General features: G+C 37.2%; 1 protein-coding gene and 1 long non-coding RNA gene across 4 annotated transcripts; one reads left to right on the top strand and one right to left on the bottom strand.

The window, feature by feature from the left end:
* Window positions 1–13: 13 nt before the first annotated feature.
* On the top strand, window positions 14–21,059 carry LOC148127569 (uncharacterized). 2 transcript variants are annotated; one of them, XR_015743297.1, is made up of 3 exons: window positions 14–61; window positions 11,646–11,832; window positions 20,273–21,059. It is a non-coding gene; the product is annotated as an uncharacterized LOC148127569 (long non-coding RNA). The 2 variants fall into 2 exon arrangements; XR_015743296.1 differs by lacking the exon at window positions 14–61 and having other exon boundaries at window positions 11,164–11,832.
* On the bottom strand, window positions 8,810–27,261 carry TTL (tubulin tyrosine ligase). 2 transcript variants are annotated; one of them, XM_087931679.1, is made up of 8 exons: window positions 26,452–27,261; window positions 19,056–19,134; window positions 16,425–16,657; window positions 15,350–15,485; window positions 14,820–15,089; window positions 13,023–13,166; window positions 12,184–12,226; window positions 8,810–9,515 (listed from the first exon to the last, which is right to left on the bottom strand). In XM_087931679.1, the coding sequence occupies exons 1-7, from the start codon at window positions 26,606–26,608 to the stop codon at window positions 12,211–12,213; spliced, it is 1,035 nt and encodes a 344-aa protein (XP_087787805.1). In that variant the 5' UTR covers window positions 26,609–27,261; the 3' UTR covers window positions 8,810–9,515; window positions 12,184–12,210. The 2 variants fall into 2 exon arrangements, with proteins under 2 accessions (XP_087787805.1, XP_026551704.1); XM_026695919.2 differs by lacking the exon at window positions 12,184–12,226 and having other exon boundaries at window positions 26,452–27,260.
* Window positions 27,262–27,271: the final 10 nt, after the last annotated feature.

Below are 27,271 nucleotides of genomic sequence, written 5' to 3'. Positions count from 1 at the left end.
ACTAGTAGTTGGCAAGGTCCAAGCAAGCGAGAAGAGCCTTCTATTCCCAGGGTGCAATGCGGTGAGTCTTTCCTTCTCAGTAAGACGGGGGAATAACTTTTAAGACCTCCGTCTTTGTTGCCACAGAATTGGATTTGGTGCCAAATTATTTAGTTTTAGTAATGCAAAGTGGAAAAAACTATGGGGAGGGTATAATTTTTTAAAAAAATCAGCTTCTATGGTGCAGAAAATACAATTTAGCATGGTGCTGGGAAAATCAGTCAAATCTTTATATTTAATTTGCATTGGCACAACTTTTCGAATAATTAAGTTGGAAGGGTCTCACGTATACAGTAATATATTAAGTTACAACCTGTAATTAGTAATATAACGAAGGACATTTTTCTGACGGCTGGAGGTTAATACTTTTAATTTGTAATGGCACATATCATGAAGGGCCGGGGGAGAAGTTTTATTCTGTTTTTTTTAAAAAAAAAAACTGAGATGCATATTTTAGGTCAACCTGATTGCTGCTCTGTGTTTCCTGCTTTGAGTAGCAGAAAATGGTGCTTCTGTTTTAATAGCATAGCTGGAGAGTTTCTAGGTAGCACAAAACGGGCTTTTATCACTACAAGGAGACCTGGTTTGTCTTCAGGGCAAAATAAAAACGTTCAATATTTTACTAAGAAAAACAAATACAGTGGAAAAAACATGCATTCCAAAAGTCATAGAACACCTTGTAGTCAGGTATAGAATAAAATAATTAAATGGGATATGGCTGCAAAGAAAACTAGCAGGGTTGGTATGATGGAAACGCATTGGATAGTGGTGGTTGTAGTTACATTTTCTTTTTCTTTTTTGCCTCATATGTTCAATATTTTTTGTCTTTCTATGTCTTACTTCTTTTCTGTTTCTTATCCTGAAAGGGAACTGTACGATTGGTATAAATGTAGGAAAGAAAAAAATACAAACACAAAATTCACAAAAAATAGAGAACAATCCAGACACAAAGCTATAATTTACTACTGTGATTTACATGTTAAAAGCAATAAAACAAGAACCTGCCACTCTGTAAAAGAGGGTAGGATCATTGGTATGGTGAACCCAGCCATCTGTTTACTGGGTTCATGGCCCTTCTAGTGTGTGAAGATTGCTTGGGAAATGTGTAGCTGGATTCATGCATTATGTCAACCCCCTTAGGGAGGGGGTGCCTTGAAAGAGGCTATAAAGTACACCTTTTTCTCAAGAAACTGAAATTTCAACAGTTCTCGACAATTTTCTTGAGTTTTCCAAACTTCTGATTCTAGGATTCTTTAGACTCTTTTCATTAAATAATTATACTTCATTAAATGTATAGTAAATGATGTCTGATTCCCAGTAATTCTTAGTTAGGTGTCAGATTGGGGCATATTATGGAGCACTGTTTGTCCTTGTTAATGACTTCAGATGGAGCCAGGATGAGAGTAATACAATCATCCTGGTTTTTTTAATCTCTCAATGGTTTTTAATGCCATGAATATACTATCTTGATCATCAAGGAGTAGACTTGAGGGCATTCTCCTGCAGAGTTTTTCTCCTTTCTTGAGCTGTTCCAGTCAACGGTGGCACCAGGGGGTAGATTTAGCTTAATGTCACTGATGTGTGGGCATCTGCTATTGCCCCTCATTTCACATCTAGATAAAGCCCTATGTCTGTAATCTATCAATTCAGAGTAGGTGTAAAGCAATAGAGGTAGCCATGAAAGAGCCTTTATCTAAACACTAGCGTAGCTCTGAAATGGAGAAATGAGACAGAAATGCAAGATTATGAAAATTGATTCTTTTTTATGTAAAAAGGAGTAAGAATCTCTATCAGGCTTTTCAGATTTTGTTATAGCCTTTAATAATAGAATCATTTAAAAAGTATTAAAATATGGCTGTATTCCCCCCTTCCTATATTTTGCTGTTAGAATGGATAATAAATCTCCTACTGGATTATGTATGTTGAGATGGTTGTTTTTCTTTTATAGATAGGCATTTTTCTCCTTTGTTATATGGGTTTTGTGTGTTTTTATTGTTGTAAACCACCCAGGGTTGCCATGGAGTTAGTCGGCCTTATAAATCTCATATAAATATTTATACAGCTGCCAGACTCTATGATTATTTGTTGTTCATAAATAAATAAAATCTATTATCTAATGGCTATTTTGTTGAATACTAGAGTAATTTTTTTAAACTTGCCAGCTAAATAAGCAAAAAAATCCTATGAATTATAAAACTAAAGGCAAAATAAAATCATTCGATAAAATTGTTTCATATGTAATGAAAAGGCAGAAAAACATACAGTATTTCAGTTAAGAACAGGGTAAGTACAGTAATATATGGATGAAGTATAGCCAAGAGGAAGGATGGCAGGAGTCAATTTAAATCATATTAGTATTCAGACTTTGTATGAATGCCAAGCAGAATCTGTTATTAAGCAAGTGACTGCTTAGTTTGAGAATATCAGTTGTCACTACAGATTCTGCAGGATCAGAGGAAAGTAAATTAAATATAATCACATTTTTATGTACTTTGTGGTATTGCCACATCTATTTAAAAAGGTAATACAATAATAAAACAAAGCCAATTTTAGGAAGATTAGAAAATGCTCTTAAAAGGCAATTATGTCATTTAGATGTATGTACCCATGCTTTCATATATTTTAATGCATCTTTATTAATTGAGGCACGCATGCATACATATGGTCCACAAATAAAGTCAGATTTTATTTTCTTAAATTCATTTAAGAGAGGTCTAAGTACAAATATCAGCAATACATGCATTGCTTACAGTCATACAGTATATTCCATCAGACACAAATGTATACAACCATACTATAACTTTCTGAAGACAGACAAAAAAATTAATATGACGTAACTTTAGAGAGAGTGTGTTCAGTTCTGAAGTTTTTCAAACAGTGTAATATGGAGGCCTGATCCCAGAGTTAATTTGGTTTGGAGGCAGAAACAGCATAAACATATTAGTAATTATCTGTATGCCATCCTCTAAAATTGTAGTCACAATATATTTTACTCTTGTTGGCACAGCTGTTGTAAACTAACACAGCTGTTGTAAATTAAACAACCTTTCCTACAAATAAAACAGTATCTTATGGTTACAGTAAACTTTCACTCATTACCAGTAGAAAACCTAATCTCTGAATAACTGCATTCATATTTATATTCATTTAATATTCTTAACTTTACAGCATATTGCATGTTAAGCACATACAATGGTTCTCTTTTACCTTATACTCTAAGAATAAAGCTAGAGGAGTTGTGGTAGAACTGAACCTAATGTCGTCTCCAGTTAGTTAAAATAACACACACACACACACACACAGAGGAGAAAATCCAAAGGAGGAAAGGATTTGTTAGTTTCTGTTATATTCTAATCTAGGAGATATTATTTTAAATATTTGCCATTTGATTCATCGAAAAGGAGCTATACCTTCATTTCAGTAACACTGTGGTGTAGCGGTAATTTTTTTCACTAGGAAGTTGATTAAAATCTGCCCTGAGCCACAAATGCTGTGGGGCTTTGGACCAGTGATGCCCTCTTAGTTCTGACAGGGAGATGGGGATGATGCACATGCTTTCTTAAGTTCCTAGAATGAAAGGCAGACTGTGCATGTATTTGAAAAAAATTAGAAATCCAGTAGGGGATCTACAATAGGGGAAAACTTTGGTATGCATTATGTGCATGTGTGTGTGTGCCTTGACTCCTGGCAGCTGCGTGGACTCATCTCTGCAGTTTTTGGGGGCAAGATTTGAGGAGTTGTTTGCTATTGCTTGCTTCCTGGGACTGGGAGAATGTGACCAGCTCAAAATCAAGCCTAATGCAAGCCCAAAATCAAGCCTAATGCAAAATTAGAATTCACTATCTTCCAGCCTGGAAAACTCACCAATAGAATTTCTGCCTACTATATTTGTTGAGGGTTTAATCACAATTAAGAATGCTGACAAAATTACTTAATTACTAAAAAATAATTAAAATTATCTTTAGATAATAGTCTATTATTAATCCATGGCCATTTTCTTTCCAAGTCTATTCCATCTGCAGACATCAGTTGGAGGACCCCACATAAATTGTTAAACAAAGCAAAACCAATTCAAAGGAGGTAATTAGTGGAAACAAATCTGATGTCAACCTGTGAATAACAGTTCAGTCTGATGGATGCTTATTTTTGAAGAAAGGGAGACTATTCTACATAGACTTTCATTCAAATTGTAGTTTGGTGCCATATATATTTACTATTTAAAAACCATTTTAATTTTAAAAACTATTCTTTTTTAGTGTCACCATCCTATTGGGAGGATATTGAGGGGATATTTCTTTTGTTTTTATCTACTAGTCCTCCTTTCTATGCAAATTCCCAAATGCCTCTTGCCCGTACCCACTCCTTCCAATTTCTTCTATAGGGCTGAGGGAATCCAAAGAGGAGGTTTGGATAGCCCCACCAGAGTGGAGTAAAAACAAAAGAGAAAAAAATCACTGTATAAATAATGTTTGTGTCACATTGTGTCCTTTACTCCATCAGCAAAACACACGGCTATGCCATTAATTGTTTAAAAGAATTGTGCATGTTCAAAGAGCTGAATCTTTGAGGGTGCAAAGAATCTTTATATACAAATCTGAAATATTTGTTTCAAGTATTTGGTGGGTATTTTGATCTTAAAACATCCCCAAATGAACTGAAATGACCTGTTTTATTCTTCTAATATCTGTTAGCAAATCCTCTGCAAAACACTGGTGCTTCATGGTAATTTAGTACCATGTCTTCAGGGAACTCTGTATAATTAAATAAAATGACATTAACAAACTTTGCAGTGCAGCTGTATTTAAAAGACAGAAATAACTGGTATTAACTTGAAAGGCACAGATATATCAGCTTACCACTAGTGCTTTATTCATGAAATGATTGGGCTTAGGTATTTATGTATTTATTTATTTAATTGACAGTTGTACATGTTCTTCTAGCAGTCTTCCTCAACTGTTATATCCAGAATTCCTCTCCCCATCATTGTCAAAGCATTACTAAAATATCTGGATATTGTACATGAACATTTGGACAGAACACACAACCTCATTTTTAAATGTTTGCTATAGAAACAAATCAGGTCCATTTATTTATTCATTCTTGAACAAACTTTCCTATTTAAGATAATATTTTGTCAGTATCTAGTATACAAAACTTCAATCACTTTATGGAACAAATGTTCGGAGTATATGAGTATTTATAGTTTGGTGATTTTACTACTTAAATGCTTTGAAGGATTGTAGATCCCCAGTTCCCTAATTCTGTTGGAATAAATCTACTGACCAAAGGATTTTCACTGCCTAATAAATACTAGCATGCATGATTCCATCACATTATGAAAGACACAGAAATCAGATAGTGTAAAATATATACCAATATCAGAAAAGGCCATACAGACAATTGCTTAAGGTGGAAACAGCCCTTTTAAGAGATTTTGTTTTAAATAATCAGGTGTGCTATTTTAATATTCCTGTATAAGGCTTTCCCAAATATTACAGTATTAAATATTGAGTCCAAAAGTTAAAAGTAAGTTCTGCATCTATGAATTCTTTCACAAAGTTATCCTGCCTGTATAGCTTCAGTTTTGCTTGCTGCCTTAATTTATACATGTATAAAGGAAAATAACATTGTACTACATTTTTTTGCTTATGCAAGGACTAATTACGAATAATACATAATTAAAGAAAATCATAGTTTTACTGACAGTTACATCCTGCCCCCCTCGCCGTTGAAATAACTCTATAAAAATAAGGAGAAAATTATAATTAATGGACAGATATGGCAGTATGGTTACAATAAACAGAAAAGTATGTTAAGAAACATGAACACTGACATTTCAGCATCTACTATGTAAAATGAGGCATATCCTAAGACACCTGGATGTCCATACAGTTTACAAACAAGAACTGAATGGCTGAAAGGATATTCCTCAGGCTATCAGTTCTCAAATTAAGCTTACCTAGTAAACTTAGGGCATTGCATAAAAACTTAGGACATTTACAATAGCTAGTTTGGTTTTTTATCCCACCTTTATTACTTTAGCAAATAATTCATGGTGACAAACATACCTTACACTCCTTTCTCTTAATTCTTTTAATGTTAAATAAACATGGCAAAGCAAACATCCTCAGCTGAAAAAAAAAAGTGACAAGCAAAAATCATGAATATTCCCATGCCTTAGATTTAGGAATACTGTATCTTTCCAAGCACTCCATATAATTTGTATTAGGCCAGCATTATTTCATTATATTCAGAGTATGTACTTGCAAATTAGTCAAGTCAAAAGCCTGTTATTCAAGAGGAATTCTGGGAGTTGAAGTCCACACTGCCAATTCCTTGCCTCTATCCGTCTAATATCCATGAATTCTATTCAGGATCACATTCTCTTCTGTGTAAGCCTTTTCTCCATTTTATTATAATTAATCAAATTATCATTCTGATCCAACATTTCTCCTTGGTTTTAAATCCTAATGAATTTAGCTGTCTTCTTGAAAATGTGGCTGCAAATTTTAAGCTTAAGCTTGTGTTAGTCAATACAAGAACAATACAATGTATACTCTGGATGTACATAGTAGTAGTAGTACTAGAATTATTGTAATTCCCATTCAATCTGAGTCACTCTGAGTACAATGGGTTGATACCTTATGAATGTAATAATTAGGACTAATACGGTAATCGTCTTCCAACAATTCCCAATATGTTACCCAATCAATTTTCCTTTTACTTCAATAGAAGCAAGACTTTTAACTGGTGATTTACATCTGCCAGATCACACTCATTGGTCCACTGACAAATGGCTAATTTCATTTCATCTTCCTAAGTTATAAAGCTGTCCTACAGCTTTGACTTAAAATATTATAGCATGCAACATGCAGTGGTATTTAGAATGACAATGTATTTATATGACATGCCTAACAATCTTAACAAGAAATATTAACAAAGTATGTTGTGGCTTCCTGAATTTTCAGCATAAGGCTATGATCTAAGTATCTGTAGGTAGTTTCAAATAACTGAACCTATTTATAAGTAACTACATATAAGTTCAGGATATACATTTTCAGTTAGTGTCTCCTTTTTTTGCTAAACATTCTGAAGGCACTAACAGATTATACAGTAGATTGTTTACAGTACAATATTTGCTATTATTTATGACACTTTCAGGTTTCCAAGGAATCATGATAGTGCAGTTATGTAATCTGAACTATTTTGCCTACCTCTTTGAATATTAAAAGGATACTTGCCTTAAATGTTTTAGTGTTTTTCCCATTGCATTTGGCCTGAGTAACATGTTTGCTTAAGACAGAAACTAGCAGTCTTGCAAGGAGAGAATTAATGTTTTATATAATAAATACATTAAAATAAAATTGTTAATTTTAGGATCAGAGGTCTGTTGATTCAGTGCTTTTATTAAATATATAAACTATGTCAGTGATAAGAGAAGTTATCTTCTCATTATAATAAGAGAATGCCCAATTTAGGGAGGTCAGGCATGAAATAGCTCTGGAAAAGTTCTATTTTAATATTGAGAAAGGATATTTTGCAGCAATAGGTTGTAAAAAATCACTTATGTTGCTTCATGGAGTGCATTCTTGCTGACTATAAGTTTGCATATCCACGTCAGCCCTAATTTTAGAAGAGGACCAATGAAATGAAGACATGAGTGATGTCTGGCCAGATTCCATTCTTTTCCTATGGACTGCCAGCAAGTTTCTTAAATCCAACCATTCTTCTATGTACTGTTTCTCTAGAAGAGCAACAGGGAGAATGCTGGTTCTGAGAAGAGTCTTCGCTTGTTAACTGCTAATGCATATTGGCTGGGTTCATGCATGGTACAATTTATTCAGTGTTATGTGCCACTTTTCCAATAAGACAAAACATTCAAAGTGGCTTTCAATTAAAACAGGGGTCTCCAACCTTAGCAACTTTAAGACTTGCGGACTTCAACTCCTGGGAGTTGAAGTATACAAGTCTTAAAGTTGCCAAGGTTGGAGACCCCTGAATTAAAACATGCTAAGCCATTACGTAGCTTGTTTAATTTGGCTCAGCTTATGCAAACCAACCAATTGTGATATAGTAACAAACTGTAGCATAGTACAATACCTTACCTTACCTGCATTATTGTGGGATTACTTAATGCTGGCAAGAAATGCAGAACTGGGATAAAACAGTTGCCCTACCACTTATTGGGGAGACAGGAATGACCTTCCCTAGAACTATGGTCTACTCTAGAACACTTTGCACATGGTTTTAACTGGATTTTCAATCATGATTTGGACTTGGTTACTATGGTTGTGATTAGCATCAGTTTACTCAGATTGGACAAATTAGAAAGAATATAAATTCACAAATGATAGACAAATGGAATAATGTGGACTTCAACAACCAAGCCATTGTTTTGCTATGCCAAGTGAACTGATATAAAATGGCTACTTAACCCGAATTCAAGCATGATTTATTGAATAATGGCCTGGGTTCCATGTATTGTGATGCCTTACTGGGTGAATTCACATATCATGGTCATCGCAATGCATGGATCCAACCAATATTTGTGGAATAAGAAAAGAATCAAAGTCCTTTAAAAGCTTCAATTTCACTATCTCAGAAACACATCCGTAAGGCAAAAAGACAAGCAAAGGGATGACATTTTAAAAAAACAAAGAAGAATATAATAGGATTTTGCAGTTGTGCCAGCTTGTCAGAAGAAAAAAAAGGATACAGTTTTGCAGTCTCCCACAGTTAGTTTGTCGCAAAGAATATCCTTTAAAAAAAAAAATGAACACACAAATAAATATATATAAAGGCAAAGATATTGAAGAAACTTCGTACCACGCAAAACAGGGCAGCTTTTCTGTTTTAGTTTAAAAGCAACATTGTACAAACAAAACAAATTAGGAGAGTTGTTAGGAACAAAGCTAAGGCACTAGAACTGCAGCAAGTAAAGAAAGAAAAGACGGACAAATCTTAGAGGAAAAATCTTCAGTCTCTCAAGGATACTGAAACTTGCATTTGCTAAAACTATTTATTAAATTAGAAGGAAAAAGATAAAGACAAGACTTGATCATACCCCTGGATTTTGCTGACATTTTAAAAAATGATTACGTTGTCCTCAAACATAAAGAAAGGCTTCAGTTACAGGATTTGTTATTGTAACAATGCTTTAAAACATTTAGAGTCAATGAGAGCTTTTTGGTTCATCTGGGGCTTTCCTCTGAAATGTTCCTCTTCTGAAATTAAAAAATTATGCCACTTTTTCCCTTCTTCTTTTTGGCATGATGTGCAGATGCAATGTTCAATGTTTCTTGGTCTTTCCTGGATCCAAACAGGTGGACGCTTTCCAATGTGTTCATTTGATCCTTAATTATGACAACTTTATAAATACAGATGGTAAGTTCTGTTTCTGAATAGTATCATTCAGAGGAAAGATACAAGAGATGGCTACATCTATGATACCTTGGCAAAGCTCTGCATAAAGTTTCCTAAAAACCAAAAGGTGGAAAACAGTAATTAAAATTACACTTGAAAATACTGATTAACATCTCAAACATTGATCCAGAATAACTACAGTCTTGGCCCTGTCAAAAAGCTGATGTCACAAGACCATTGATTTATTGATTTTGATTATACTCAGAAGTTTCCACATTTCTTGCTGAAAGCTACAGCAGATGTACATAAGATTTTAGTGTGGGTTTCTTTTTCTCCACAGGAGACAGGAATTAACCTCTCCCAGAAGACAAGAATAGATCTCAACTGTTAGTTCATTGCTTCTGTGCTCCTAACTTGAGCACATGTTACTTTATTTTTCACCGCTTCATAAACTGCAGTTAGAAAGATAGGCAGGGATATCCAATACCTGTCCCTGGAGGCCTCTGATGCCAGGGGCTACAAAGGAAGCCACTCTTTTTTCAAAGCCCTTTCCTTGTGGGGGAGGATTCAGATGCAAGGCAGTTGGGACTTGATTATGGTGCTGATGGATGCAATAGTGGATGACCCAAAGGGCCAGGTAGGATTCCAACCATCCTGTAGAAGATCCATCTTTATGAACTCTAAGTACTGACAACCATCTTAAAACAGAAGAATAGTAGGGTTGCAACTGACCTTGAAGGTCTTCTAGTCCAACATCCTGCTCAAGCAGGAAACCCTACACCATTTCATACAAATGGTTGTCCAATATTTTATTAAAAACCTCCAGTGTAGAGTAGAGCATCCATTACTGTTCTGTCAAATTTCTCCTTAGTTCTATGTTGATTCTCTCCTTATTTTTCATCCATTGCTTCTTATCCTGCTTTCAGCTGCTTTGGAGAATAGCTTGACTCCCTCTTCTTTGTGGCAACCCCTGAGACATTGGAACACTATCATGTCACCCCTAGTCCTTCTTTTCATTAAACTAAACATGCCCAATTCCTGTAACCGTTCTTCATATGTTTTAGCCTCCAATCCCTTAATCATCTTTGTTGCTCTTCTCTGCATTCTTTCTAGTCTTAATGTTTTTTTTATATAATGACCAAAACCAGATGCAATATTCCAAGTGTGGTCTTATGAAGGTATTATAGAGTGGTACTAATGTGATCTTGATTCTATCCCTCTGTTCATGCAGCCTAGGACTGTGTTGGCTTTTGGGGCAGAGGTAGAACACCACTGCCATTCTGATGACATGTAATCAATAAGCACTAAGAGGGTGTAGAATTCAGCAGATCTCCAGCTCATTGTAAAATCTCCACAGTGAGAGTTTTGGAACCTTCCTGAAACCAAACTTTTCATGTTGGGAATCACTGGGCTTGGAGACTGATAAAGGTGACAGTAAGAAGACTCTGATGTTGGATTTCTTCTTTCAAGGTTAGAGTCTTTTCTTTACCTCTGGAAAGCGAAATCCCAAAAATCCTATGGACATTGGGATATTGCAGCAATTAAAATTTGGAACATCATATTACTCTAAGAGATTGATAAAATCCCTTCCACTGTTTATCTATATCCTGAATTTAAAAAAAATCTGTTTATATGTTACACTGTGTTATTAATAAACTTACTTAGTTGCAATAAACTTGTTTAGTTGCATTTAGTTCATGGTTGAGAGCCCTGTTTATTTTTAATTTTATTGTGATTATCATTTATAATCTGTTAGTTGATCTCAACTAGGCTCATATATTTCAATTGAAAGGTGAAGATTTTGACATTATTATGTTGGAAAGAGAATAATTTTCAGGTTCCCAGTCAATCAAACATTCACAAGGATTCAAAATGAAGGTCAACAACCATCCCAGAAAGAGTATTAAACACATGCAGACAGCAGGTGCTGGCCATGGATCTAGGAATGCATCAAAACACTTGTTCTTTATCACTGGGACATTTGTTTTCCTGACACCAGCTGAAAATAGCATCTTGAGTTACTACAAACAGATATGAAATGCTAGTAATCTTTCAATACAATTGAGCTCTTGTCACAAAAGAGGGTTAGCGGTGGCTCATAGCTTCTTTCTCCTCTTTAACAGGGGAAGGCAAGAACAGCTTTCAATTAGTTTTCCAGTGAAGTAGGGGAAACCTGAGAAGGGAATGAATGGTAAATAAAATCACTGAGGAGCCTTTTTGAATTGATCCTTTTGCATTTCAAGGGATTACACTGGATTTCCTTTCATAAGTATGCAACAGTTGCAGTCTCCTTTGAGCTTCTGCCTGCAAATACTCCCAGCAGGATAAAGACCTAAAAGCAGTTACTTGGAAGCAAACGAAAAATATCCATTCATGCAGTTGCCACAAATGAAGATCATTTGCTTTCCAATAAGTCTTTTCCAGATTTCTGTAAGTACCTCAAATTCAGCCAGACTTGCGTTTATTATGCTCTAAGTGATTCCAAGAAAAATAGTAGCATATTATTTTGTATATGTTCTATATTCAGAAGACATAATCATCAACCTCACATTGCAAGGTAGGAAAATATCTCCTTGCCACAATACCCTGAGAAATAGCTACAGATCAGTTTTACGGAAAGATGAACCAATAGAAAAAAAAAACCCTTCATACATTAGGGTCTTTCCCATGTATTCCTTAGCAAAAACTCTTCCGTTGCCTATTTTTCATAGCTCTCTAGCCTAAAGCAAACATAAAGCACAAAGCATGTAGATTCCCTAAATTATAGTTTTGCTGTCTTACCACATAATTTTATTTGATCTGATTTCCTCAACGTAGCTGTTCCCTAGAAGAGAGGATAGTTTAGGATTGTCCAGGCAGAGGGTTTCAGTTGGCCATCTCCTGACCTTAGCTAGAATGAGCAAAAGTAACAGCCAGGCCAATGGATCTTGCCTCCTGTTAGCCATTTCCAACACATAAAATATTTGGGACTGTGAAAGACATTTAGAGCCAATCAATCAGGGCTGATTGGAGCACAGGCAAGGAAAAAATAGATTGTTAAGGGAAGGAGGAATATCCAAGAAAAGCAGGAGTAGAGTAGAGTAAAGTAGAGTAGGCTGAGCTGAGTTGGGTTGGGTTGGGCTAGGCTAGGCTAGGCTGTAATGCTTTGACCTTGGCAGTTGTATAAGAGTGCAGCCTCTAATGATGGCCTTTCAGAAGGCCTGAAGACATGGTTTTGCCTTCTGGTCTAGGGTAAAGATAGTGGTGCCAAGCAGTACAATAGTAAAATGGTTGTACTGTTCTGAATAGATTGTGGTCTCCTATTGACTGTACTGTGTGATTTTAAAATTGTTTTTAGCTTTTTATGCTTCTATGGCTATTATATGGGGGGGTGGCATTTACTATTGCTCAATTTTGTAAGCCACCTAGAGTAACGAAGTTGAAATCAGAAACTATTTAAATTTGATCAAATAAAGTAAATCCCAACAAGGAGGAAAAGGAGGGCGGGGAGCTAGAATCTATAGTCCACCTATCCCAATGCTGGCTATGGACAGCCTTATCAGTTAAAAACAGTTTTACAATAAAACTCTAAGGAAGACATTATGCCACGTATTCAAGGGAACATTTAGAAGGATGCTTACTGGGCACATGCAGGAGCACCGTTAACTTCAATTAGCCAAACTTTCAAGTCCTCATCCACCATGAAATCAAAACCAAAGAGCTGGAAACTCTGATAATGAAGATGTTTGGTACTGATAGCAGGTTCTATACACATAAGGCAGCTTCTGTAAATAGAATGAAATATTCCATCACTGAATTATTTTAAATTATGCTTTGTCCAACACCTACAATACTTAAATCAGGGTATTAAAAAGAAATGCCAATATTGAACACTGTATCTTTGCTTAAAATAACAATAAAGTCACTGAGTAGGGTTAGATGGTAGAATTTTCCCAATGAATGGGTTCACAAATTGCATTAAATCCATAATTTGGTTTTATACTTTTGACTCAACATTTTGTGTGAACAGTTAAGTATTTATCACAGCTTTCCAGGACCCGTTTCCCATTTGTTTTGGATTTGACTCCATATAACTGTACTGGTCAAAGTGGTGGGAAATTGTGAAAGTTGTGGTCCAGTATATCTGGAGCCCAATAAGTAGGATTTTAAATGATTTTGTATTCAATAGCTAAAATCTGTACTGTCCAAAATTTGCAAAACATACAATGAAATGGTCAATGGAGGATTTTTTTTAGACAGATAGTTAAGAGAAGACAAATCCCCCTATAATTGTCTAAAATAAAGATAAAGATTTCCCCTAACTATCTGTATCCAACTCTAGGGGTGGTGCTCATATCCATTTCTTAGCTGAGGGAGCCAGCATTGTCCACAGACCTTTTTGGTGATCCTGTGGCCAGCATGGCTGAGAGCGTGGAATGCTGTTACTTTTCCACCAAAGTGATATCTATTTATCTATTCACATTTAAATGCTTTCAAACTGCTAGGTGGGCAGGGGCTGGGTCAAATAATGAGAGCTCATGCCATCTCAAAGCACTTGGTCTCGAACCTGGACTGTCAACTTTCCAGCTGACAAGCCTAGTGTCTTTAATCACCTAAATTTTATTTTAGGAACTGTATTAAATGTTTAAACTTTTCACTTTAGCACAAATGGTTTGCAATCAGCATTCCATGGCAGGTAATGGACTTAACATGATGCAAGTCATCCTGATGATACACATTATGGATTTTTTATGGAAGGTGGACTTGCTATAAAGTAAGACGCCTAGAAACTCTGTGACTGATTAAACTTGCCTTATAGTATATACATACAAAATGGTAGAAACTTTAATTACAGGTGGTCCTCAACTTACAACCATTTGTTTAGTGACCGTTCGAAGTTAGCAGTGAAAAAAGTTACTTCTGACCTCTTTCCCACTTACAACCACTGCAGTATCCCCATGGTCAAAATTCAGACGACTGGCAACTGGCATGTATTTACAACAGTTGTTGTGTCCCGGGATCACGTACCACAATTTGTTACCTTCTGGCAAGCGAAGTCAGTGGGGAAGCCAGACTCACTTAACAGCCATGTTACTAACAACTGTGTTTCAATTAGCAACTGTGGCAAGAGAGGTCATAAAAGAGGGTGAAACTCAGGCTATCTCGCTTAGTAACAGATATTTTGGGCTCAATTGTGGTGCTAAGTCAAGGACTACTTATAATGGAAAAGGAAATTGTTGGGTATTCTTAGAATTGTTTTCATGCAGCAAAAACATGGAGATAAAGCCCATGTATATTAAATATCGCTGCAAATAGAAAAAGAGGCCTCTTAGCCTCTAGTCTCAGGTTGTTAAGAGTGCAGATAATATATGAATAATAGCTGTGCAAAAAAGTTACTTGTAGATAGGCTGGGATGAAAATAAAAGAGAAATACATACCTTATTATATTTTTGACTTGCAGTAAGATTGTATTTTCTAAAGTAATGTTCAAAGTATTCATCAGGTACTGATTAAACTCTTCAAAAAACATTTCATTCCCTTCTTCATATCTCCCATAGTTTTTAGAATATTCTTTCTGAATGCAGTGATTGGTCAAATGACAGGTTTTGTCCAGGAAATTATCACTATTGTAAGGTTCTGAAGAGGTCCGTAGAACACCTTCTCTATAGAGGTAGATACTATACTGGTGATCCACTAGGACCCAACTTCTGAAAGTTAAAAAAACACAACATATTACAGTGTATAGTTTTAAAAAAAATAGGTAACATGATTCAAAATCAGAAGAATTAGATTTAACAAATATTTGACAGTATGTGGTAATTAAAGTGAATTAAAAAATAAATATTTACATAGAACTAAAAACAGCAATACAAATGCACATATCCAATGCATTTGAACAAACCTAAATTGACAGAAAATTAATGAAAAGCACCTCAGATACCAAATATTTTTAAAAAGAAATTATTACCTAATATCAAATTTGCGATGACCTGGTTCTAAGAGCATAGGCTTCTCCAGGTATTTTTGAATCACATGCACTTGTCCTTGATTATCTATAAAATCCAGAAGTTCAGTAGCCTCTGAAGAAATAAGAATTCCTTCACCTAATTGAAAAAATAAGGGGTTGGATAGAAAAGTACTAAATAAAATATCAACAATCCAACCCTACCATTCTTCAAATTGTAACTCAAAATATTTTTTTGGAGTTTAACCTATAACTTTGGATATCAATAGAACAAATAAGAGAGTACAGGGATGAACTGTGCAGTCCTTGGTGATCTCTGAGCTAGATTGCTTTCTTGTAGGTATTTCATTACCTGGCTGGAGCATAGCGGAAATCAAGGGACTACCAGGAGAAAAATATACTCCCACCAACACTGACAGGGCAAGCTCTGTATATAAACAGAGAGCAAGTATCATTCTCTTCTAGCACTGAAGGTGTTACCTAGCTAGGTAATGAAAGATCTGCAAGAAAGATCAATTTTCTAGGCCCCTAGTATAGTAATAAAGCTTTGACTGCTGTTGCTGAGCCCCAAAAAGCAGGCTTGGTTACTTTTCTCACATAACTCTCTTTGTCAGTGGAGTCGTGGTCTCAACAGATCTGCAAGAAAGTTACTACACAATATTTGACCTTAGGGAAGGGAATAATTTTTAAATTGGCTTTAGTATCAGTCTCCAGATTCTGTTATGCTAAATTATCCTGGCTGAATTTGCACATCAAGCTATACCATGGTTTATTTTACCCATGGTTTCTCAGATAGGCCATGTATTGCTAATGTATCCCAACAAGCCCAAAATTTGATCGAAAAATGCAACAGTTGAGCTCATGAGACACACAACAAACACACCACATTGTGGCTTAGTACCAAATAATAATTTACCCATGGAACCCAGGAGAACATGTCTGAATCAAAGCCAATCAGTGATTGAATAACAAAGTTGGCATTTGAATATGAGATATTTTTTATTAATAAGCCATAGCTCTCTAACTTCTCTTGGATAAATTAAAAAAACGCATTCCAGAGACTTTGTCAGAAATTAACCTTTGGCTCCTGCTGAAGATTTGGCTATCCACACATTTCCTTCTCCACTCTCTTTCCTCTTCTGATAGGATGACAGAAAGACTTCTCTTTCATCTGTTCTTGTGTTGTTTATCAGATGATGAAGGCCATTCTCAGCTGGAGCTACTGGGGTCTTCAAATTGGTTGGATAAATCACATAGGATTCTGGAAACCACGTGCAAGCCTCCACCAATTCAGGACTTGTCTTGATTAATCTACACACACACACACACATGTGGGGGGGGAGAGGGAGATTTTATATATAGATATATATATCTTAGCTGGTCTTGTTGATTTAAACATCTTTCATATTACTGTGAATTGCCTCCAACACAGGGGTGTGCATAAGCGCACCAACGTGCCTACTGTCCCTGTCTTAATGTTTCCTTTTATTCATATCTATTTCATGTATTAGTAATGTTTACATGGGAAGTAATTATTGTATTTGTGAACATGATGATCCTGATCTTGGGTGAAAGGTAGTGTTTTGATAATCTTATCCCTTACGAAATCACATTCTAATTGTATTACCGTAAAGCTATTTTAAGGTGGCAGCCAATGTATTTCATGATGCCTGATACGTAATGACCTGCACAATTTAACTGTCTCCTAAATGAATATATCCTTTTATCTATCCCCAAACCTCTCACCATTCAACCTGGTTAGAATTGTTCAGATTTGATGTTATAGAGAAAAAGAGAAAAAACATCTTTACACTTTTTCCATATTATAAGAAAATGAAAGCAAGCTTCACTATAACCGCCAGCATAAATTTTATCTTCCAAACTGTGACAAGTTCATTTTAAAAAAAATTCACCCTAAAATGACTTTGCTAACAATCAGGTGTTATTTTCAATCAAATGCCTTGATAATTCTGAGATAGACTTCCCCACCCAACTTGCACTCTCGAAATACGTTGAGCGTATAACTTTAAAACTCCCAGGCATTATCAAATAAAGTTTTGGATGAAGTAAATGGTGAAATAGCTGTGAGTGAAAGAGCCAAGATGATACCATAGCAATGACCTGGCACCAAGCTCAGTTTATCAGAATCTTTCTGAATAAATGAGAGGATGTGAGATTCTTCTCAGATGGCTATTGTTCATAAGGAGACTTCAGGTTAGTAGTCATCCTGCTGGTCAGGGGTGCCCAAACTTGGCAACTTTAAGACTTGTGGACTTCAATTTCCAGAGTTGAAGTCCACAATTCTTAAAGTTGCCAAATTTGGAGACCTCTGCTGCAGGTCTTGGCATCCAAGAGACAGAAAACCATCAAGCTCTTAACAACAGAGCCTTTAAGGATACTGGATTTTGGACAGTCTTTAAGGACACTGGACCTTGTTTTCTAATCACCCCAGGATTTACAATTATTTTACAGTTAAGAGGTCTTCCAAAAAAAACAATTTGCAAAACTACATGGTAAATAGGTAGTGTGTAAAAACTTCAATTCAGAATAGAATAAAAGCTAACTAGTAACTTAATGCAAAAAATGGCATAAAGCTGAATAAGAATTTAATGGATTAATGGACCAGACAGTTTTGGTGAGCAACAATATTCTACAAATAATTGGCTGGAAAAGACTGGTTTGGAATCAAATTTACCAACAGTTTAAAGAAGGTATTCTTGTTGTGCCAGTTAAAATTTCTGAAAACCAAAGGGCAAAACTGCTATATATTTTGCAAGATTTTTAAATGAATCCTAAAACACAGTAAAACATTTAGCAAAGCCCACAAGCATTTTCTTTTATGTTTCAAGAAAGGTCAGAGGTTTGAAATGCCAACCAGAATTTAATGGATTTCATATCCTTAAGGCTTATTAGTATATGTAAATCAACAGAGCATAAAGGTTACATATAATCCAAATGTGTATTATCCATTAAAACATGCCCTGTAGGACTCCCTTTCACTGAAAGAGAGTGGCCCATCATGCAATTTTTGCCAAGCAGCACAATTCTAGAAGCATTATAAAGTAATACCTTTAGCCATATTATTTATTGATTCTTTAAAATATATACATTTGGCTTTTCATAGCCTTACAAGTTGAAAGAAGGCTCCACCTTCCAGAAAAGTATTTGTTTTGCTGCTATTAAGGAACATGAACAGAAGGTTATCAATTATATTCAAAACTCATTCCAGTTCCCAGGATCTGTGACCTGAAAGTAATTACCGAGCAGCCCTATCTGAAAATGAGGCAATGCCAGTTTGAAGTCACAAGGCTGCAGGAAATATCCTGTATTTGAAATTAATTGACAGTCAAATGGCAGCACCGAGAAAGTAACCAAGAGGAGAATTGCACATGTATCACCTCTCCTGCGGGAGCTGCATTGGTTGACGATTTGCTTCCGGGTGCAATTCAAGGTGCTGGTTGTCACCTTTAAAGCCCTTCATGGCTTGGGACCAGGTTATCTGAGGGACTGTCTCTTGCCGGTCACATCTACATGACCCATCAGAGTGGGGAGGCAGTGAATGCTGCGGGTACCATCGAGTGAGATATAGAAGAAGGGACCCAAAAGAAGAGCCTTCTCCATGGTGGCTCCCTCTCTCTGGAACATCATTCCTCCAGAGATTAGAATGGCCCCACTCTTACATGTAAACAAGCAAGCAAAAATATCTTACCTCACCAAAGAAGCTTTTCGACAAAGTTTATCAGCCCCTCTGTAGTAGTTCACCAACTGTGTAAGTCCAGGTTCATGACCTATGAAAAGGGAAGGTTAATATCCATGTTGTTTGCATTTTGAAAATCTTTTAAACAAATATAAACAAGCATTTATATAGATAACACCATTATTATACCCTGTGCATCATGCCCGGCCACATACATTGGACAGACCAATAGAAGAATAAGTACCCGCCTGGATGAACACAAAAATGCAGTAAAAAACCTGGAACACACTTCCTCACTAGTCCAACACATGAAAGCCACAGGTCATAGCATCAACTTCAATGGCACCAAAACCCTAGCCACTATAGAAAAACCCCAGCCACAGAATTATCAGAGAAGCCAGAGAGATTGAAAAAAGACCTGAAAGGATGAATAGAAGAGATGATTCCACCAGACTGTCAATCATTTGGAAGCCTGCACTCACAAACAAAAAAATCTCCACACCACAAGCCAGGCAAACACCTGGGCACAACAGATTTCCCCTTGATACCTCCAGCTCAAACACACCCCAACCAGGCACCCAGATGAAACCTAGCTTCCTAACTAATGATAGCCATCCATTTACTCGGAGCCAAGCTGCACTAAAAGCCTCCAATACAGGAACACAATGTTGCCAGCCAATCAAGATACAAAAAAAAGCCACAAAACAGACAGAAGATATTAGAAACACCAATCAAGCAGAACACAGCAAACTCCAAGACCAATAAACACAGACCAAGACTCCCAACCAATCAGGATGAAGAAAAAAACATTCTGGCACAGCAGTAGGCTAGCCCCAAATTTAAAACTGAAACAATCGTAAAAGTCTGACTCACAGACGAACACAATACAGAAGCCTGATGATGGCAGATGAGATTCTGCTGAAACGTTGCTACAACTTTAAAAGCACAACTATAATTACGTGGGAAAATACCCGAAAAAAAGCTGAATACCATACATGTAAGTACCCGTGAAAACTTAAGAAAACAAACACCATTATTAATCTCCACTTTTAAAAATAAAGGTTTTTTACTGCAGAATTTTTAATATCAGCAACTTGTATATCTTGCATATATTTGAGTTAAATACATATTGTTGGAAGATGATTAAAACCTCTCCCCAAAATTATGCATGGGCTAATAAATAACACTATCTAAATAGTGACAGGATATTGCTAACCATCTCTATCTAGTTCCAGATCAACAAAAAGAATGTGAAGATTTCCTAGAAGAAATTAGATCCCCTATGTTTTGCTACGCTTCACTGGAAGACAACCTGTTTACATGCAATATCACAGATTCAGTCTCTAACACCTTGAAATGTGGGTGATCTGTCAGCAGATGTTGGGAAGACCAGCAGGCCAAAGGATGAAGATCACAAACAGAATGACTTTTTGATTCCTGGGTTGCACTCATTGATGCTGGAAATCATTGGCAAGCAACTCAATCACACTGAACTTAGGCATCTTATTATGGTATCTTTGCTTAAAAATGAAGGCAGTTCTTTTATGGAAGTCTGAATTGCCTCAAGCATGCATCAGCAAATCTTTCAGGGGTGGGTTTTTTTTTTTGACCAATCTTGGATGAATTTTCAATGAGCAATTCCTGCAAAGCACTCACAATACCTTACCAGGAACCAGGGGGGTCTTGAAAAGAAATTGTTCTGATCATGTTACATGGCATGTTTTGATTTAGATCTAGGTTTAACTGTATTCAGCCTTGCCCACCTTTTGGGGGTGGGGGGGCTGCTTGAAGAATTTGACAAGATTAGAGAATATATAACTGACGCTGGAGCTTCATGCTCTTCAAAAGAATACATTATATTCTTGCCAGAAAGCTTTTATTCTATTTTCTTAATCAATTCTGATGAACTGAAATTTTAGATGCAGAGACTTTGATTTGTCACTTATGGCAGAAAAACCACACCTATTGATCTTTTTCTTAAATTAAAGTAAAGGAAATAAATCATTGCAGCTTAAATATTTTGCTTCTCATTCTGAAAATCCCCAAAGATTGTTATGTTTCTTCAAGTTTTTTGTCTTTTAGGTTCTCACTTTTGGAGGCTGTAATTCATTTTTGCAAAACTATAGCCTTTGCTTTCTTACCTATTCTGCAACCCAATCTTCCCTTCCCTCGCATAAATATCTCTCATCTCCATTACTTAAAGATAACATGCAGCAGTTATACTCCTGTTTTGAAACTGTGTCGAATGCCTCAAAGTTTCCAAACCTGAACAAATTGCATCATCATCTTTGAATCTTATTCAAAGACTAGTAAGTCCAGTACCATTCTTGAAAGGTGGACGTAAACAGAGACATCCACAGATAACCACAATTATATAGAAAAAGATGACAGCCATGCAACAATGTCAGGACAATGTCAGTCTCAACACTGGAGACAAGAATATAAGTCATAAGGTTTGAATCATGACCTCATAATATAATTTTGTCGCTTTCTCCCTGCTTATGATGCTGATGGGCAAAAAGCTTCTGCTAATGCAATCCATTAGTCTTTTAAACAGACCCCTCTCACTGCTGACTCATGTTACTGGATCCTCAGTTCTAATTGCTTTGATTCTGCTGGCAAGCTGCTCAGATTTTGCTTTTAATAATTTCATTACTTTTTGATGCCTTTTTCATTTTATTAATTTTTTTTCTTCAAGTTTCATATGGGATAGAAAAAAACTCAGTTTATCTTTTCTTGATTTGTCAAAACCAACATGGGCAAGCTTTTCCAACCTGGCAATCTCCAGCTGGGTTGGAATATTTGGAGGCAGCTTAGCCTTGCAAAAGCTTGTGGCTGACCCACTTGTTAGACTTAGCTATGCTGGCTAGGAATTCTGGGAACTGCAACTCTAAAACAGGTGGAGCAGCATATTGGGTTAGGATGGGTGGTTATAAACTATCGATATTATGGCTGGGTAGAGCAGAAAGCTGCTTTCACACAAGTTGGTAACTCCTCAAAGCATCCATTTTCCAGGATGACGAGCTATCAGTCCTCACTCCTCAGCCCTCCAGAGCTGTGATGTGAGCCCAGAAAAAGGCATGTTTGGTTTAAGGACTTGCAAAACGGTGCCATATTCATGTATTTCTGCTTCAAACCCAGAACATGACATTTCAAACCCAGAACATCTTAATAATAAAATCATTGTGCCAATGCACATTGTGCCCTTGTTACCACCTAAGCAAGATTAATCAAATCACTATCCTCTCGAGATCAAGAGAAACCTAGCAGGGAAGACAACCTGAACTAGAAGTCACTGCCACCATAATAGTTTCTTTAACATCAGGGAGCCTGCTAATTCCTTTGCTAGTGAGGCATTCTGTGAGCCCATTATCCCCAAATTTTTAACGTAGAAGCAGAATCTGAAGAAGAAATAAAATGTAGGATAGCTCAGCCTAACTAATTCCTCGCTAACAGGACTGTTGCATTTAAAAGAGAAATCAAACGATTTCCTAAAATCTATCAATTCCCAGCCTTGGTATCATTAACAGTATATAGATGGGGGGAGCGGGGAGAAAAAAACAAAATTGATTGCCAAAGTAACACAGATACCCTTCTTGGCCCAGAATTTGTAGTCGTTCCATTTCAACCATAGTGTGTCCGACAATGGAACCACACCAACATTTACACTACCATGAATGTTTTGTAGCATAAATGTTCCACAGGATTTTGCCTTCTGCCGAAAAGATGATTTACGACTTGGTAACTGCAGCTAAACATACTCATGCATAATGAATACTTCTCTTAAATAAGCATATTTTTCTTTACATTAAACTTTTTGCTGTGGCATTTTATTTTGCTTACTCATATACTGAATAATGGCCATCAGCACAAAAAAGCACGCAATCCATTATACAGTCAGAATGTTTATGACATTATACACCCTGGCATTTGCTAGAGCACTCATCCTAATTTAAAATTAAGCAACAGTATCACTTAGCGGCTGACTCCAAACTGATGTCCTCCAGATGTATTGCACTCTTAATTCCTCATACTTCCAGGCCAGGGGAGACAGGAAGGCCGAGTTTTAGGGTGGCAGAGTCCAATTACCAGTTTATTTCATTCCAACTTCAAAAACAGGAGCAAAAGTATTATTATTTTTTTTTAATGATGGCTAAGATTTGCAGCAGGTGTAAATCACAGAGCAGATACTTTTTTGGAAGGAGGTACAGTCAAGGGAGCAGAACAATGCAAACAATCTCATAAAATCTCAGAAAATCATAATACCCCAAGGCAGTTTCAATAATTCTACCCCTTCTTTTAATAAATGGGTCATAAGGTCTTGTTTGATTTGTTTAAGTAGGATCCAGTTCAGTATAAAAACCACAGCTGCAACGTTATGACCATACATTTGTTTTGAATTTTCTGTTTTACTACCAAATTCAAAGGAGAGGCAATTTTTTTTGTCAAACAACATAAAATTTCCAGAGAAATATTAGTGTTAAACCACTCTAAACATCCTCCACAAGAACAGTGTTTGGAAAGCAAGAGGTATGTCTATATCAAGGGTCTTCAAACTTGGCAAGTTTTACTAAAGGACTTCAACTCCCAGAATTCCTGAGCTAACATGAATGGAGGAAGAATTCTGGGAGTTGAAGTCCACAAGTCTTAAAGCTGTCAAGTTTGAAGACCCCTGGTCTATACTGAATAGAAATCTGTAAGTTGCATGTAAATCAGTTACATCTTTCCAATTCAAATGTAACGAACCATTTTTCAGGAACTAAGAGTGAAAAGCAGTTCTAGAGATCTGTTAGTCCTTTAGGTACCACAATTCTCTGTTGCTTTAAAGCAGGATTTTGGGTATGATTCAATACTTTTTACCGGTTCTTGCAATATTTTGCATTTTCTAGGTTGTTTTGCTTTCTCCTCTTTTTTTTTTCACATCCTCAAAAACATGAGCTCCCTCACCTCTTATACAGGTTAAAATAGGTTGGCTTTAGTTACGCTTTCAGTGTACAAACTTTTACACTTTTTACTTTTAGTTAAATGTTTTGTTAAATATTAGTCTATTGGTTCAGAGCTCACCCTCTGGAGCATGCTTTCTTAAACTTGTTTTTAGGCTATAATCATTATCGGTGAGCAAGAATGGAGTCGTAGTCAATTCATACATTGGGAGGATACAAACTTGGGAAAGTTTGGAGAATCAAAAGGGGCAGATTTGTTCTAGTGTTTAATTGAAGATAGTTATGCTATTACCTTCAGTGGTAATAAATATCCTTAGCTAAGCATACTTATAGGACTTGGTCCCCCTGTTCCAGTCATTCCAGGTAATTTTCCACATTCAGCAAGTCATACCATTGTAGAATTAAAAGAAGCCAATATGGACCTGAGGTTCAATCTGCTACATCATGCAAGAATCCAGATTAAAGCATCTCTTAACAGATAATTGTCCAACCTCTAAAAAAAATCAGAGGAGAGCACAGCCCTCTCTTAACAATTGCCTTTATTTCTGGATTAAATCCAAAGGGACCTCCAGATTAACCATACATATAAATGTAAAAGCAAAACCTTTCAAGTTGAGCTCAATTCTTTGTATCTAAAAGAAATAACCAAGTCATTTTCTTGGCAGGAGTTTAATAGTAATTTGCAATTGTCCTGGGGGATGGAGTATGGGTTTTGTGACTTCAGTCTTAGCTATAGTCCTAGAATTCTCTAGAGGTGCCCAGCTAAGTACTAACTAAGCTCAATGCAACTCAGCTTGTGAGTTCAACCAAGGCCATCCAGAGGCCTGGGTGACTCTGTTTCCTTCTGATGCCAGCGAAACCTGCATGCGTTTAACAATAAATGGAATGATTGTTATGACTTTCTAACCTCACAATAATTTAAGCCGCCACTATATAAAAGGGAGCCATTCTTTTTCTTTGTTTTTGAAAGGCTAATGCAGAGTCCATGAACTGAATTTTAAAACAGCCCACTTGAAAATAAGCCTCTTCTTTTAAATTATAGCCAGAGGCATCTTTCAGTCCAACTCCCTGAATTCTCAATCAGTAAGGCATAAAACTTTGAACTGCACTGCTTATCCACTTTTCAGTGGAAGAAAATGGATTCTACACATTTCTTCCACTGAAAAGTGAATCAACATCCAAGTAACTGAACCAATAACTTTGAACAATTCAGTTCAAAGTTTCATGCCATACAGACTGAGAATTCAGGGAATCGGACTGAAAGATGCCAAGTTAAAGAAGCCTGTTGCTTATTTATAAACGTTTATTGCTTTTTTTGATTTAATAATTGTTAATATTTCTCAAAGATTATCCCAGGGTGGAAAAACATTTCACAATTCACTTGAATAAAAATCATTGTAAAAATCCATTATATTCATAATCCTGGCCTCAGTCACAATTTAAGAGACATGTAGCACAATACTACATGGATCTACTCAAAGCTAAATCCCATTTGAGGTTCCTGGAGCTTGCTCCCAAGTGAATGGGGATTGCAATACTAAAACACAAATCAATGCATACTCTAATATTCTCAATGGGTTATGGAAATTAGAAATCCTTAGAGATTTTTCCCTCTGCCTTTATTATGAATCATTTCAAGGAATATATCCACTCTTTAAAATTCACTCCTTATAGAATATCCAGTCTGTAGGCTATTTAAATATACCCAGTTCAAAGCAATTTGAAGAAAAAGACAGATAACTTGATGCCTGACTTCTGACACAATCATGTTCAATAGTCTGCTATTGGTGAGCAACATAAAGTATTATTGAAGAAGCAAAAAAGGAATTTTTTAAATGCCAAAAGGAGTCAGCAAAGTTGTATTCATACTGGAAAAAAAATCACTGACATACCAATTTGAATACAGCATCAATTGTTACAAAAGCTGTAAAAACTATTATAATTTTATTATGATTTTAGATATCTATTTTCCAGGGGAGTGAATATATTGTTGCAAAATAAAGATATCGGTAACAATGCTAACTTAACAGATGATTCTGTCCCGCTTTAAACAAGAAAATACAAACAAACATATTCAGTATCTATATTTCCCAGCAATATTTTCTAACCCCAACAGATATATATATATTCATCCACCCTTTTCACAACCTGGCATCCAGCTAGTCTCATTGGCTTGCTAAGGATAAAGTCATTCCTAATGTTGCAGCAGGCAACACCCCATTGCTAACACCTGCAGACCCCGGTTTGGCAGGCGTTCCCTACCGCACCCCTCTCGCCAGCACTTCCAAACTTCGGTCGCCGCATGCAGATCAGTGGGGTCTTGGGAGGCCGATCAGGGGCCGGGGAAAAAGCCCAGACCCCCTTTTTTCCCCGACGAGCTCCGCAGAAAGGTTGCCTCAAGCTTTGCCCCCCCCACCCGCGACCCGGCCGGGTGTGCCCAGGTTTCGCGCGTGCGGCATGCTTACCCAGCCTCCCGAAAGGCAGCCTGTTTCTCTCGCCCAACATGAGGTTGAATCTGGGATTATCTCTTTTGAGCCTCTTCCATTGTCCCGTGGAGAGGAGAATCTTGGAGACTTCAGCATAGATGCTGCTGTTTTCGTCTCGCACCACAAACGTGTACATCTTTTAACCGCAGGTCTCAGCCTTATAGGGTGGTGGGTGTGGGGGGAAGCCACCGGTCACTTGGAAGCTCGAGCTGGAAAACCCTAATTAAAAGGGCATCAGTCTCGCCCATTCACGCAAGCCGACGTCTCTCGGCTGCCCTTCAGGAGAAATTAAAACCGGCATCGCAGGAGGAGGCGCTCCTTTGCAGCTGGGGTGGCCGCCGCGCCGCGGGCTGCCGTCTGCTCCGGGTGAGGCGGCAGCTGCGTCCCCGGCTGAAGGTGGTGGGGGTGGGGGGGAAGAGGGTCGCTCGGCCTGATTTCCCTCGTGAGCCGCGCCCGAAAGAAAGCCGCTTCAACTCTCTCTCGGAGAGCCGCTCCTCGCCTCAACTCTCTCCAGCACTTCCTGCAGCGCTGCCTCACATGCTGACGAGGCGGCGGCTCAGCATCCCAAAGCGGCGGCCGGGGCAGAGGAGCTCCCGCCGAATCCGTCCAGGTTGCCCGTCATCCGGAGGACGCTGACAAGCCCGAACCGTCGGCCCCCTTTGCGGCAGGCGGGTAGCCGCCCATCTGTGGGGTTGCCTTGTGCTTTTGGACCCGGAGGCTCGCCCATTGCCATGAGGACTCCACCCCAGCGGGGCCAGCGCCGAAAGAGGCGGATCCAGCGAGGGGCCGAGCCTCGGCG

The sequence above is a fragment of the Pseudonaja textilis genome, chromosome 1, assembly GCF_049901715.1.
Source record: "Pseudonaja textilis isolate UNSWEBS1 chromosome 1, rPseTex1.2, whole genome shotgun sequence".
NCBI classification, from domain to species: Eukaryota; Metazoa; Chordata; class Lepidosauria; order Squamata; family Elapidae; genus Pseudonaja; species Pseudonaja textilis.
This window is presented reverse-complemented; position numbering and strand designations above follow the sequence as displayed.